The sequence below is a fragment of the Thrips palmi genome, unplaced genomic scaffold (genome assembly GCF_012932325.1).
Source record: "Thrips palmi isolate BJ-2018 unplaced genomic scaffold, TpBJ-2018v1 HiC_scaffold_4, whole genome shotgun sequence".
NCBI classification, from domain to species: Eukaryota; Metazoa; Arthropoda; class Insecta; order Thysanoptera; family Thripidae; genus Thrips; species Thrips palmi.
In genome coordinates, this window is record NW_023144631.1 from 5,546,809 (window position 1) to 5,560,582 (window position 13,774).

Sequence of the window (13,774 nt, forward strand, 5' to 3'; positions counted from 1 at the left end):
CGCCCCCTCAATCACTCAAACACACACACACACACACACACACACACACACACACACACACACACACACAACAAAAAAAATATCACTCATACGCATTTACTCAACGCTCTCTCTCTCTCTGTCTCACACACACACACACACAAACGCCATCACACGACACGGCTCTACCTACATCTCGTAGACGACGGGACCACCACACTCGCTCCATCGTTATGTTTTTCTTCTCATTACTCTTTATCTCCCCTCGGCCGGTCTGCCGCCTGGTCGCCGCGCCGCCGGTCCCCAGTCCCCGGGACTCGGGCTAACTCGGGCTGCCCCCCGGCGGCGACCGCCACGGCGACCGCCACGGCCCCTCCTCGGCGGCCACGGCGGCGGAGCCGGTACGGCGCGGCACGACCAGTCGCGACCCGCTCTCCGCCAGAGCCTCACGCCGACCGCCCGCGTCGAGGTCCGCGTCCACCACTGCGAGTCCCAGACGGTCCCAGACGTCCCGGACAACGACATGGCGGCCGCCAACCTGGCTCCCAGCGCCGACCTGGCCTCGGCCGTGGCGGCGCCCGCCCTGGCCGGCGTCGGCGTGCACGTCACCGAGGACGCCTTCGGCAAGGCGGACGGCGTGGCCGTGCAGCGCTACACGCTGGCCAACGGCAAGGTGAGCGTGCAGGTCATCACGCTGGGCGCCATCATCAGCGCCATCCGGGTGCCCGACCGCCAGGGCAAGCAGGCCGACATCGTCATGGGCTTCGACGACCCGCAGGGTAAGGCTGCAGACAGGTTGTTGTTATTGTTGTTGTTGTTGTTGTTGTTGTTGTTGTCAAGCGGGGACAAAAGAACCTTTCGCTCGTTGCCGAGTGAAGAACGAAAGTTTTTGGTTAAGCAAAAAGCCAAGAACCAGTGGGACGTTACTCACTAACGTACACCCCAGTCACTGGTTCCTGGCTTCTTCCCTCGGCGACGAGCGAAAGCGTCTATTGACCCCCCTTGGCCCTTAGATAGCCGCCAGAAAGGTGTGTTCAAAGCCACGCCGTATTCCTGAAAGTGAAGTGCCACTTCGCCCGTCCCTCCCTCGGGCCGGCTCTGGATCCGCCACTTTGTTGTTGTTGATGGCGGCTTTTGTTTTCCCGCGGCCACGGTCAGAGTCACGGTCCAGCAGCGGCGTGAGAACTGCCGCTGCAGCGCGCGGCGCGCTAAGCGGCGTGCCGGCGTGCCCGATGAAGGACGTGACAGCGTCGCCACCTGTGACGACCTCGTCACGGCGCTCGTCACGGCGCTCGTCACGCCGCGCCGCCGGGCCTGGAGGGCCGCCGTCAAGCCGCAGCGGACTGATTCCGAGAGTCTTCTTCGTCACTTATTTGTCTCCCTCGCACAGGTGCGAGAGGGACAGAGCGACGAAGACGACTCTCGGAATCAGTCTGCAGGACCTACGCGGGCCTGAGAGGCCCGCTCGCTCGCGGCGCTCTCCCGGTTTATGCGCGTCTCGGAACACATCTTTTGTTGCAGCAACAGCTCGTCTCAACATGTTATACGCCGCACGGCCTTCCGTCCGCCCCACCAAAGCGCTTCCGTTTTGCCCCCCCTCCCCCTGACACACCATGAAATATTTCCCTGGAGCACTTGAATGCGAGCAGGCTAGGCGCACCCTGCTTAGGGCGCGTGTTTCCGCAGATTTTCACCTCCCACCCCCAAAAAACCCTGCTTCCCCTCCTATTCCCCACACTAGAAATAAAAAGATGAAAAAGGGCGGTGCGAAAAGAGGGCAAACGCGCGGAAGCTTGATCGGGACTTCCCTCCGCCTGTGCGTCCTTGAGCGTCCTTGAAGCTGCTCGGCCGCAGTCTCAATTTGGCGGGAGTTCGCGAAGGGTGCGTCCCGCGACTCGCCTAGAGGGAGGGGGAGAGAGAGAGAGAGAGAGAGAGAGAGAGAGAGAGAGAGAGAGAGAGAGAGAGAGAGAGAGAGAGAGAGAGAGAGAGACCCAAAGCAAACCAAATCGGGCGAGATAACGGATAGAGAGCTTCCGTGTGTGGCTCCGCCTTGCTCCGCCGACTTCGCCTCGGCTAAGGCTTCGCCAGTGGACTGATTCCGAGAGTCCTTTTCGTCGCTCTGCCTCTCTCGCGCCTATACGGGACGCCCCATGAGTGCGAGAGAGACAGAGCGGCGAAAACGACTCTCGGAACCAGTCTGCAGGATCGGCCAGGCCTGGCGGCGCCGCGCCGCGTCGCACCCACTCGACTAGATTACGCGACTCGCATGCTTCGTATGCTCTGGAAGCCGAAGAGTGTACATGCTTGACTGTCATAAAAGAATCAACCTGAAGCTTAAAGCTAGCTATCGTCTGCTTGACAGGCATGCTGTAATATGGTATGAACAATGTGTCTGTGTTATTGTATGGGGCAGGCGGGAATAGAATTGCCCGGGATGGCCTCAAATTAAACTACTCCCGACTACTCCGTACTTGTACGCACTGTTTTACAGCAAACTACACTATCGTTACCCTTAACCCCATGTACACCAGGTACTGTAAGCTCTTCCTGGTTTGCCTACGTACAGGAGCGACGTGCTGCTGTCTACCTTTCAGGCGGCTTAACATAAGCCGAATTCGCAGTCTTGAGGGAGGGCGACGATCCCCTAAGTCCACGCCTGCCCGGTGATTCAGAAGAGTCATTTCGTCGCTCTGTCTCTCTCGCACTCATGGGGCCTTCCCAATGGGTGCAAGAGAGACAGAGCGACGGAAACAACTCTGCAGACTATACATGCTAGATCTCTGCATCCTCTTCCTTGTCTCGCCTTGCAGGGTACCTGGGCAAGGACAACCCTTACTTCGGCGCCACGGTGGGTCGCGTGGCCAACCGCATCGCCAACGCCAGCTTCAGCCTGGACGGCAGCGTGTTCAAGCTCCACGCCAACGCGCCCAACTCCGTCACCCTGCACGGCGGCCTGCGCGGCTGGGACAAGGTCGGCGCATCAGACGAGTCATCGCGAGAGCCGCCTTCGTCGCTCTGTCTCTCTCGCACTCATGCGGCGTGCCGCCATAGGTGCGAGAGAGACAGAGCGACGAAGACGATTTTCGACATGATAGTCGGCCGTTCAGCCAGTCGGCCGGAGTCGGTCCGTCAAACGAGTCGCCAGACCGTTGACACGCTGAATTTCCAGCCGAGTGACGAGCGGTTGGTTTGTCGCTCTGTCTCTCTCGCACCCTCACGTAGAGCCCCATGAGTGCGACAGAGACAGCGACGGAACGACTGGGTTGGCCGGCAGGCCGTGTGGGACGCGTCGCGGTTCGCGGACGGCGTCACCTTCTCGCTGCTGTCCCCCGACGGCGACGAGGGCTTCCCCGGCGCCGTGCTGGCCCAGGTCACGTACCGCCTGACGGCCGACAGCAGGCTGCTCGTCCACTACCAGGCCGTCGCCACCAAGCCCACGCCCGTCAACATCGTCAACCACTCGTACTTCAACCTGGCCGGCCACGTGAGTCTCCCTGTGCTTGTCCGTCCCATCAAAACACTTGGAGTCACACAAGTCAGAATGACGTCATTATAACGCTCAAAATGACGTCATTATAACGCTCAATATGACGTCATTATAACGCTCAAAATGACGTCTTTATAACGGTCTAAAGGACGTCAGTATAATGGCTAAAATAACGGTTTATTTGTTGAAATTTCGACTCAAAGCTGTCATATCTACATCGAATGACGTCACGGCGAGCGTTTCGTGTTCTGTGGGAATTCCAGCGTGGCCCCCTCTGCCTCCTTAGCCTCGGCTCTGCAGTCGCGTAATGTTTCTGCCCCGACAGGGCGCCGGCCCCGAGGAGGTGTACCGGACTCGCCTCGGCGTCAACGCCGACCGTTACACAGTGCTGGACCAGTTCCAGACTCCGACCGGTAAGCACAGCGCAGCAGCATGGCTCTTTGGGGGGTTTGGTCGGGGTTTGGGGTCACCTCAATCCGACCGCAGCCAGTGTTGCCACTTAAGTAGGCAAAAACTCGCAACGATGCGCCGGTGTTGATAGGGTTGCCAACAGACACCACCTGGGCTTTTCTCTCGAGAAGTTGCCTGGTAAAGGCTGAGGTTGGCAACCCTTTCGACACGGGTATGTCGTGGAAGTTTCTGCCTGCTGTCGAAAGGGTTGCCAACCTCAGCATGTCGACTAAGGAAAGCCGGGGCTTCAAGAGATTCCCTGGTAGGAAGGCTGAGGCAGGCAACCCTTTCCACACTGTTGCATCGTGGGAGTGTTTGGGTTCTGTCGAAAGTCGAAACCTGGCTCGAAGGTTGAGCGACTAGGCAACCCTTTTTATGTTGGGCGACCGTCCTGCAGGCGGCGTGGCCGACGTGGACGGCACCCCCTACGACATGCGGACGCACCCCCTGCTCGGCGACGTGCTCGCCAAGGCCGACGTGGACTACAACTTCGTCATCTCCCGCGGCTCTGAGCAGCCCGGCCAGATGGCCTTCGCCGCAGGGTACGAAGAAAAATATCAATATTTATAATTTTTTCAATTTTTTAAATAACATTGACAAAATATTGTTTTTACTTTTAAATAGAGCTTACCACGAGGCCTCCGGGCGCACGCTGGAGGTGTACACCGACCAGCCCGGCGTGCAAGTGTACACGAGCAACGGCCTGCCCGAGTAAGCATTAGTCTTGGTATTCTTGGAGATTCGTGTAAAGGGAGGGGACCTTCACAATCGTCCGAAAAGTAGGCAACTTGGTGCCTGTAAGGCCTGTAAGACACCAAGTGCTACTTCACACCTTGATAATCACGTGAAAAGTGAGAAAAAGGACGTGCTTTGCCCCTCCGAAGTAGGCAACATGCGCCACTCTGCCCCCACCCCCAAAGGCCGCTTCTGGATCCACCACTGTCCGTTTCGTCGTCAAATTACTATAACTTCTCATTTGTCGATTCCTCGTAGGGCGTCCAAGGCCGCCGTGGTCGGCAAGGGCGGCGCCAAGTACTTGAAGCACGGCGCATTCTGCCTGGAGACGCAGAACTTCCCCGACGCCATCCACCACGTGAGCACCCTCGTTAAAATTCAAATCAAGGCGGCTGTGCCGCCAACTCGTGTCGCGCCACTGCTAAAACCTCGCGCCGTTTTGTTCCACGCTGCGCAGGTGGGTCGCTTCCCCGACAGTGTGCTGCGCCCAGGATCATTGTACCAGCACAACATGGTGCTCAAGTTTGGCGTCCGATCGGCGCAGTGAACATCAAATCAGGAGCATCTCCATCAACCAACCGGGAGGCACGGCCAACAAACTGAAATCTGAAGTTGTCAGCAGTCCAAAGCATTTTCAAAAGCTCTCAAAGAAATATAATACTTCATGTAATTGCAGCGTGTGTTGGGGTTTTGATTTCTGGAAAGGCAACTAAATAACAACGGCAACGAAAGAAGATTGGTCGGTAATAAATAAGACTAAACATGGCTGTCTTTTTTCTTATTGCCCGAGACTGTTCCGAGGACCATTTCGGTCCTAATCTGTCCTCTTCTAGCTGAAAACTGGAATTATTTGAGCACGCGAGGGGCGGGTAGGCAACCCATCTTCCTCAGCCTCTTCACCTTGACTTCGCACCAGAACTCAACAAGCATCATGGGGAAGAGTCATTTTCACACATAAGAATGAGTCAAAGTCCACTGGACATCGGGCATCTGTTTCTTAGACCAACGGCAACGTTCCATATAAATTTCAGGCAAATCGGAGATGGTCCACCATTTCTGTCGAAAAAAAAAGTTAAGGGGGTTTGTTACCGTTTTCGGTCAAAACTTTAAAACGGCCCAAATTTTGGTATATGGTGCTGGAGCATTCAGTAATGACTCCTGGCACTATTTCAAGGACTATTTCGGACCTAAAATATCTTTTTCTAGAGAAAATTGGCATTATTTGTACATGCGCTGTTCGGCTGGCTGCTGGGGCAACAGCAGAAGGCGCCTGGTAGGTGGACAACCAATCATACACCAGCCAGGCACATAGCGTACTGGTAAATTTTTCATGATCAAGGAAACCGACATACATCCCTTTGCACAGTGCCAGTGCCACTGGACTAATGTCACTGAGGTGAAGTTTCGAAGATTAAGTTGGTTCTTTGAGGTTTCCATCCTACCAACATGGCTAAAAGGCTTATGAAGTGAGTCTCAACATACCAATTTGTCTTTGATCTGTCTATCAGTGAATGACGCGCCTTGTGACAGGCAAAATAAATGAGGGTAACATAACTGCACAGGTTATGTTACCCTTGGTGTGATCCAAATGATGAAGTAGAGCAGTCTACATTTTTGTCCTTCCATGGCTTGTTGTTTACTTGATATCTTCGTTCAGGTTCGGCATAAAGGCCAGCATCTTGACTGGTGCTGTGTACTACACTGTCGACCAAGGCCTCTGGGAGGACACCGACAAAGCTGACAAGGTCTACGCTGACTTGTACCAAGCTGTTGCCCCTTATGTAAAAGACGTGCCTGTTGAGGTAAGTGTGTCTGAAGCATTCCACAGTGGGCTGGAAGACCGGTGCAGGCGGCCAAAACTAAAGATGTGTCTTGAGTTCCCGAGTCGCTGAATGGGACTCAAACCAATCAAGTGACGCCACCACTGGATGAGGAATCCATTGGTGGGGTAACACATTTGGTTCGAGCCCTGTTCAGCGTCTCTGCATAGTTCATAATTGGTGTGGCTGCCTGCGCTGATCTTCTGGTCCTCTGTGTATCTGTGACATCAGTCTCATAATCTGTATTTTGTAGTATGCCTTACTTATGCAAAATGCTCTTGGTTTTGGAAGGTACCTGAACTTCCCTCAATTACCGATTTTGCCGCCTCGTCAAAGCTGTACTACAATCAAGGAGTTTTTGCTACTAGTCAATTCCTGAAAGATTTACCATCTAACACTATGTCATTGGCATGTGAACTGAAGTCTTCGTTGTCCAGTATGCTGGAGACTTCTTTATCAGCACCAGAGCCTTCAGCTGATAAACCCTCTAGCTAAAGTACTGTTTCATAAAACAAACCCTTGTAGAATTTACCAATTTACTCCCATTACATCTCTGACATCCATGAAACTTGACCAGATGTGCATTGATTATGTAATAAAGTGTATTCTATTGCAAATACATTAAATTAAACACAGGCTTTGTACGTGTTTGTTTTTTTCCCCCTTTGAAACAAGCAGCAGTTGAGTGTTTCCTCAAAGGTTCGAAGCAGCAGTCAATTCAAGTCAGGGAGGTACGCATCCCTCTCACAGCCATGTCACCTCATCAAAACTCAAAAGGAATGGATGACCTGCTCCTTGGTACTAAAAAATAAATCGTTCTAGACTTGTCTTCATCCTACCACATTTTGGTGGTCCAAAGAGGGGAACTTTTCCTTTCCACTGGTAAGTCCAGGCCTGGCTTTTAGAAAAGGAAACTGTCAATTTATTCCTTGAGTAAACAGAAAAAATCTCAATGAAGAATCCGGTACCGTCAGTCTAAGTTTTGGTAAGGCCAATGTCAGGAGTCTCAGTGGCTCAGAGGCCCTCTGAGTGAATCTGGGTTGGACTCCCAGGCTGAAAGAATGCAGATAGTGAGTTTTGAATATGTTTGCACCAACAACCCAGTGGGCAGAACCAGAAGTAACAGATTAGTTAGACTTCCAGAAAAATTTACCCTGTGATACTATTATTTCAAAATGTATAGCTTATTAATGTTAAATTTATTTCAAATTAATTTTTAAAAGAGGGAAAGGGCCATATGTGTAAAGTATGTCTTGCAACCTCAATTGAACATCTTATTGAAGACTGTATAAAAACGAAGTAGGTATTGAAGTCTCTCCTGGCAATGTGGGCAAATTTGGTTATTAATACTTAACCACAATAAATTCTTTTAAGAAAACCCTTTATTGGGATACATTAAACACCATAATTAACAGAGTTGTATGGCACTCAAGCACCCAACCACATATTTCCTTTCATAAAACTTGAAAACACTAAATAACAACTTATTTTTACAGATATAAATAACTTACTACAAATCCTTATAATTTACATAAGATCGTGAGTCACAGAAGGATGAATTTGAGAACTTTTGATTGGAAAAATCACAGATTACTACAGTGGTGCAGCTCAACTTACAGAACATACAGTATGTGAAAATAAAATATAACAAACACAAACAACACACGAGTGCAACATAAGTATAAAGAGATATCGTGCCTCCAAATCAAGTGAATATATTTTGAAAGAAACAGATAGCAAATGGCACACACTTGGAAAAAATAATGAAGAACAGAATGAAACACAGTGTTGCCGCATGCCGCTGTCGTCCGTGCAGGCGCTTTTACATCGCACTGCTCCTCACGGCACCGCTTCTGGTTCGGGAATCTGGATCCGCCTGCCAAGTATGCCGCAGACAGCGCGCACTTCCAGGCCATTTAGTGAGAGAACTTAAAGCCAAGGTGGATGCAAACCAATCTGCTTAAGTAAATAAGCACTTAAGTGTTACTGTTTGACAAATCAACAATATCGCCTGCAAATAAATATTGTACTTAATGCAAGCAAAGAATGAATTAATGTTTACCTTCTGAGGAGAAAAATATTAGACTAGCAGAATTGCAGCGAGCGAATATTGTGTACCAATCAATAATATCCAGTACAATAATAATTTCATGAAAGTCATGAGCTGTGATGATAAACTAAAACTATTGTAACTATGCATGCACTCTAAATTAATTAATAATAAAAACAAACAATTCTTTGGCAGTGTGTCACTGACTAATGGGACTTCTCATATACATGGAACCACCACACTTCAAGAAAACATTTAAAATTGTGAGGTAATGTGGCATGCAACATTCCTATGTGCCGCAAAGCATTTTCCATTGAAACTTAAGACATGTACGTCATTGATTATGAAAACTAAAAACTGTGAAACTAACACTACAATCAATAGCAAGTCCTTCCTATGAGAGATATCTTTCTTTTCTTTAGCAAAAAGAAGTTCATCAAAGAGAGTATAAGCTCGATTTAGCGTAGTCCCCCTTGAAGTGCGACAAATGCGTTACCCCAACGCGGAAGACGCCATAAATCGGCCGCCACATATAGCGATGATTATTTTGGGCATCTGTCACAAACGCTATATCGAGCTTATTCTACCTCTAAACTGAAAATTAAGTGCATCCATCACACCCCAGCAAAAGATCGCAAAATCTGTTTTCAATCCAATGTTGTGATGCATCAATGAGTATTTGTACTACAGTAAAATAAAAGTCAAAGCACAAAAGATATAAAAATGAACACAACAGATTGAAAATAGGCAGAGGGTGCCACAATGAAATAGATTAGAATACGCCTCTGCTTACAACCCATTCCCTCTGCATCATGCAGTACTATACATTACAAATGGTGATGTATGATAACTAGAAGAGTACATAGACTTTGTAGCTGTGTAAAACCTTTCACAGTAGAAGTGATGACAATGCAACTTATCAAAAACTTAAAACTTAAAAAAAGACAAAACATGGGAAAAAAATTAATCTATAGCACAAAAGTACAGAAAATATAGCAAAAGGCACACATTGAATCGCTTATTCTTTCACTCTTCAGACCACTTCAAGATGAAAATATACTCTAGTTCAGAAAATTCTCGTCTAAAATAGAGCCACAATAGTGACAAAGATACCAATATCATCAAAAACAAGTTATAAAAATTATGTAACTCAACAATTTTCAACATTCAAATCTGGAGCAACTGATTTGATAATACTGGAATTCACCAAATGCTTTCAAGAACCAATACTGATAATAAAGGTGCTAATATGACTAACCAACAAACCAACAAACACCGCCTAAAAACCGTACTCTTACAAATCAAGCAAATATTTTAAGGAAATTCTATGTGAAAGACAATTAAAAGGAACTAAGCAAAAGGAAAAGAAAGAAAAAACGGTTTGCATGATTTTATAAATAATTTAAATGTGAGTCATGTTTAAGTACTTGACTTTCGTACTGTAAAAAGAGTACAGAGGAAACACAAATTGACAGTTGCCGAACATCTTAACACCTAATATCAAAAGGAATGATACATTCTCCTACCTAAGCTTTGTGGAATGTGTAAGGCAAAATTAGGAAAAAGGAGTTTTAAAAAACCTTATTCTTACTCATCTGATCAGTTGCAACTGAGCAAAGACAAAGTCAGGAAAAAGAGACAGTTCCTCAAACCCATACTCCATGAGGATTTTTACTAGTTGGTACAGCATTTTCCAATTGTCGAGGTGATCCAATCATCTTGCGAGTGCTTCCAGGTTTATGGGGGCCTGCAGAAAAAATTAAGAAAGATGAGTCACATACAATAAAGAAAACAAAAATGAGGTGTTTCAACCCCAGTTGAACCCCTTGTTGATGTCTCTCATTTTCTTATGCCTAGACATCTAGTTCTAATTAATTACTTTATCAAGAATAGAACAGAGTGTTCTTCTTGCATTATTGCACCCAAAAAGAAGAAAAGGAAATCTGATATTTTTGTATTTTGTAAATACTGTATTGTCTTACCAAGACAAAATGTGGATCCTGATGACCAGCACAAAAAGAGAAAGACAAGATTCATACTCAATGTGTCTTGAAATTTAACAAAAGGGCATTAATGTGGTGTAATGTGATCTATCTCACCTTCAAGTAAATGCTTCAGTTCTTCAGCAGGAGCAATAGCAAGGCTTTGGAGATTAGCCTCCTTCATTTCTGCAACAAGTTGCTCAACCTGCTGCTTTTTATCTGATATAGCTGATTCCAGCGCTGCTACCTGTAATAGATAAACAATGGAAAATGAATAAATAAGACATGAAACGAAAGACGAAAACAAAGACAGCTCCATTCACAACCCCTACCTCTCTTTGCAAATCCTCCCCACACTGGGCAGTTTGTTCTGAAGATTGCTTGGCTATGTCCACCTGACGTTGCAGTCTTTCCACTTCTGTCAGAAGAGATCGTTCTAATTGTTGTCTGTTCTCTTTTTCAGCAACCAAGGACCTCTGTTCCATCTGGGTTTCCTCAACCAATAACCTTAACAGCAGGAAACAAACAATTAGAAAAAGAGATAGATAGATATTGCTCTTCTTGATGGCATCAAAAAATCTCACCTTATTTTGTTTTTACACTGAAGAAGTTCTGTTTCACAATTGGCCAATTTTGAGCGTAGCAGTGTTATTTCCGATTTCAGAGTCTTTTCTTGCTGACGTACCAATTCACTTTCTTCCTCTACATGACTCAGTGCTCTTATCTACACCAAAAAAAAAAATTAATAGAAAAACACAAAAGAGACTTTGCTTGTTGGGCAATTGTAGATAAAACATTGAGACTTACCTGCTCTTCACTTTGTCGGCTTTGAGCTTCCATCCGCATTGTTTCTTGAGTTATTAGCTCCATTTGACGCTTTTGCTCCTGAGATTTTCCCTCCCAGAACACAATTTCAGCATCAAACTAAAAAAGAAAACATGAAAGTAAAATTAAAAATCAATCCGTAGACAATGCATGCCAGACTAAAATTCTCTGTCCAAACCTTGGTTAGTTCTGACTGTTGTGAAGATAACTTTTCCCTCTGATAGTTGACAAGCCGCACTAAATCACGGTACTGAGCATTGAAGAGCACTGCCTCTTGATGAGAATCAGTTTCAGAAACAGAGGAGGTGGTGGGAAAATCCTGAAAGGAATGATGACATTTCAGAACTCGGTGATAAACTGGATCATGGAAATGACAATGGGGAAAAAACAACATGCATACCTTGAGTATGTTCCTCCTTGGTTTGCTGCCAGATGATGGCTGATGAGTAGGTGGAGTAGCTTGGGTGGGGCGGACAGGACTCTGAGTTGGCGGAGGTGGGTCACGATATGGGGGCAGTGGGAGCGGCAAGGGTAAGCTGCGAGGCTGTCCTGGCTGCCCAGGTGAGGGACTTGTTCCCACGGCAGAGGCAGAACCCGGACCCGGTGGGGGAGCGCGGTAAGGGGGGGCCTCCCTCTCTCGCTTCAGCCCTTGTGAAGAACCTTGCTGCTGCTGTTGTTGTTGTTGTTGTTGTGGAGTTAGAGGATGATGACTCACATTGCTGTTGTTCTCAACAGCATTCGGTCGCGTTTGACTTGGTGAAGGGATGCTCTCTGCACTGACCTTGTTGCCACCATCCTGCATAGACAATTAAATAAAAGATTAGAGAAAGGTACCTGACATCTCCATCAGGCAATGAAACTGGTATCTTAGCTCATCTTACTTGCTGGTTTAAGGCTAGCCTTCTTTCTGCAAGAGGTTGAGGATGGTGTCCGCCAGAAAACGTAAGAGACTTGCGTATATCTTTGTTTCTCTCATGTACCATTCCGAACCTAGAAAATAAAGTAAATTTCATAAAATTAATTTCTATTTGATTCTGTTGACACTTAACATTCATTCATTGAAACAAGTGAATTACCCAGGGTGCCTCGAATCTGGTGATTCAGAGGGAGACGGTGAGAATCCATGCAGAGGGTCAGCAGCTTGAGTTTGCTGTGAATGGCCCAAAGGAGATTGCTGAAGCCCCCCAGACCTTTGTAGAATCAACTGGACATCATTGGAGTACTCTCCCCATTTCATGAGAATCTAACGACATAAAATGAAGAGGGGACCAGTACATTAAGTGTTTCTTAATAACTAAAAGGGAGAGGCAAGATGTACTCGTTGGTATTGAAACACAAGCAAATACCTTGAGAGGATGTTCATGGGGTGCAAGAAGCCTTTCATTATTCCGCCATCTTTCAATGAGGGTGAAACGGCCAGTTTTACCCGTGGCATGTGCAAGAGCATAAACCACATCCTGTACATACATGACATAGATTTTATGAGGCATTTGAAGAAGATGGTAAAGACATCGTAGAATCCACAAAAGAATGAAACATTGGTACTCACTTGACAAGTTGTTGTTTCCGTAACACCACACACAATCCTCTGAATTCCCTCCACCCACACTTTGAGTTCCATGATAGAGTTGAGACAAGTGCCTCAGGAGAATGATACTCTCATCTGAAATTATTTTAAATGATCCTGATTATGGTCATCATCAAGAAAGGTTTTCGGCACATAACAAAGCACCACAGGTTACAGGTTTGGCTCGAACAATGAGAAACCAAGTTAGCATCAAGAGCGCAGTACAGAGAGAAACCCGAATATTACTTGATCAATAAGCTCAAGAAACAAACATAAGGGTACAACTTTTGGTAAAAATAAGTTAAAAAAAACATAGGCAGATAACCTGTTTAGGAACTTTCACTTCCTGTACCACAGGTCCTGCCACTCTGAAACTTCATCCATAAAAAAGCTAGATGCTCTTCAGCATTGATAGGAAAGTTAAAAAGATATAGAATAATCTGAAAGAGGGAATAACCTACGGACAAATTAAACAAACAACCGGACCTAGTTAAGGACCGACGTACCCTACATTTCCAACCAGCTGAAGATTGGCATTCCCACGCCATTAGAACCCAGAAAAGAGCAAATGTAAGCAAAACAGAAACACATTTTCAACTTACGAGTGGATAGGACTTATAAATTCCACATAGTAGATAGTTCCACACCAATTTCCACAATAAACATAGTGGGGAGTGGGAGTGGGACTTGGCTTCGGGGCTTTGGCTGCGTCTGATTGGGCACCGTCTGTCGTGTGAATAAGGCGGCTCTTGGCGCCAGTTTCAATCAACCGTGAAACGATGGCGCAACTTAACTCGCGACTTGCGGATTGATGAGGGACGGGGACGATGGAATATGTTCACAGAACAGGCAACAATAAAAATAATAATAAGGAAGTGT

General features: G+C 47.0%; 3 protein-coding genes across 5 annotated transcripts; 2 read left to right on the top strand and 1 right to left on the bottom strand.

The window, feature by feature from the left end:
- The first annotated feature begins 408 nt into the window (after positions 1-408).
- Positions 409-5,416, top strand: LOC117649497 (aldose 1-epimerase). The gene is made up of 8 exons (XM_034392365.1): positions 409-758; positions 2,790-2,950; positions 3,254-3,463; positions 3,792-3,879; positions 4,314-4,458; positions 4,541-4,627; positions 4,910-5,009; positions 5,109-5,416. Exons 1-8 carry the CDS (start codon positions 503-505, stop codon positions 5,196-5,198), a joined length of 1,137 nt encoding a protein of 378 aa, XP_034248256.1. The 5' UTR covers positions 409-502; the 3' UTR covers positions 5,199-5,416.
- A 540-nt stretch (positions 5,417-5,956) lies between these two features.
- LOC117649498 (MICOS complex subunit MIC13 homolog QIL1) lies at positions 5,957-7,111 on the top strand. Its single transcript, XM_034392366.1, has 3 exons — positions 5,957-6,117; positions 6,309-6,453; positions 6,763-7,111. The coding sequence occupies exons 1-3, from the start codon at positions 6,098-6,100 to the stop codon at positions 6,964-6,966; spliced, it is 369 nt and encodes a 122-aa protein (XP_034248257.1). The 5' UTR covers positions 5,957-6,097; the 3' UTR covers positions 6,967-7,111.
- A 724-nt stretch (positions 7,112-7,835) lies between these two features.
- On the bottom strand, positions 7,836-13,697 carry LOC117649933 (ras association domain-containing protein 8). Of its 3 annotated transcripts, none has more exons than XM_034393119.1 (13): positions 13,498-13,697; positions 12,878-12,991; positions 12,675-12,785; positions 12,405-12,571; positions 12,210-12,318; positions 11,729-12,124; positions 11,507-11,647; positions 11,311-11,427; positions 11,088-11,227; positions 10,836-11,010; positions 10,621-10,750; positions 10,504-10,521; positions 7,836-10,268 (listed from the first exon to the last, which is right to left on the bottom strand). In XM_034393119.1, exons 2-13 carry the CDS (start codon positions 12,947-12,949, stop codon positions 10,168-10,170), a joined length of 1,677 nt encoding a protein of 558 aa, XP_034249010.1. In that variant the 5' UTR covers positions 12,950-12,991; positions 13,498-13,697; the 3' UTR covers positions 7,836-10,167. The 3 variants fall into 3 exon arrangements, with proteins under 3 accessions (XP_034249010.1, XP_034249011.1, XP_034249012.1); XM_034393120.1 differs by lacking the exon at positions 13,498-13,697 and adding an exon at positions 13,402-13,431; XM_034393121.1 differs by lacking the exon at positions 10,504-10,521.
- Between the last annotated feature and the right edge of the window lie 77 nt (positions 13,698-13,774).

Coding starts and splice junctions, on each gene's coding strand:
- LOC117649933 (XM_034393119.1), bottom strand. CDS start 12,949: ATGGAACTCAAAGTGTGGGTGGAGGGAATTCAGAGGATTGTGTGTGGT. Junction 12,572..12,674: donor CCCATGAACATCCTCTCAAG/GTATTTGCTTGT, acceptor TTATGTCGTTAG/ATTCTCATGAAATGGGGAGA. Junction 12,319..12,404: donor CCAGATTCGAGGCACCCTGG/GTAATTCACTTG, acceptor TTTATTTTCTAG/GTTCGGAATGGTACATGAGA.
- LOC117649498 (XM_034392366.1), top strand. CDS start 6,098: ATGGCTAAAAGGCTTATGAA. Junction 6,118..6,308: donor ATGGCTAAAAGGCTTATGAA/GTGAGTCTCAAC, acceptor ATCTTCGTTCAG/GTTCGGCATAAAGGCCAGCA. Junction 6,454..6,762: donor TAAAAGACGTGCCTGTTGAG/GTAAGTGTGTCT, acceptor TGGTTTTGGAAG/GTACCTGAACTTCCCTCAAT.
- LOC117649497 (XM_034392365.1), top strand. CDS start 503: ATGGCGGCCGCCAACCTGGCTCCCAGCGCCGACCTGGCCTCGGCCGTG. Junction 759..2,789: donor GGGCTTCGACGACCCGCAGG/GTAAGGCTGCAG, acceptor CTCGCCTTGCAG/GGTACCTGGGCAAGGACAAC. Junction 3,464..3,791: donor ACTTCAACCTGGCCGGCCAC/GTGAGTCTCCCT, acceptor CTGCCCCGACAG/GGCGCCGGCCCCGAGGAGGT.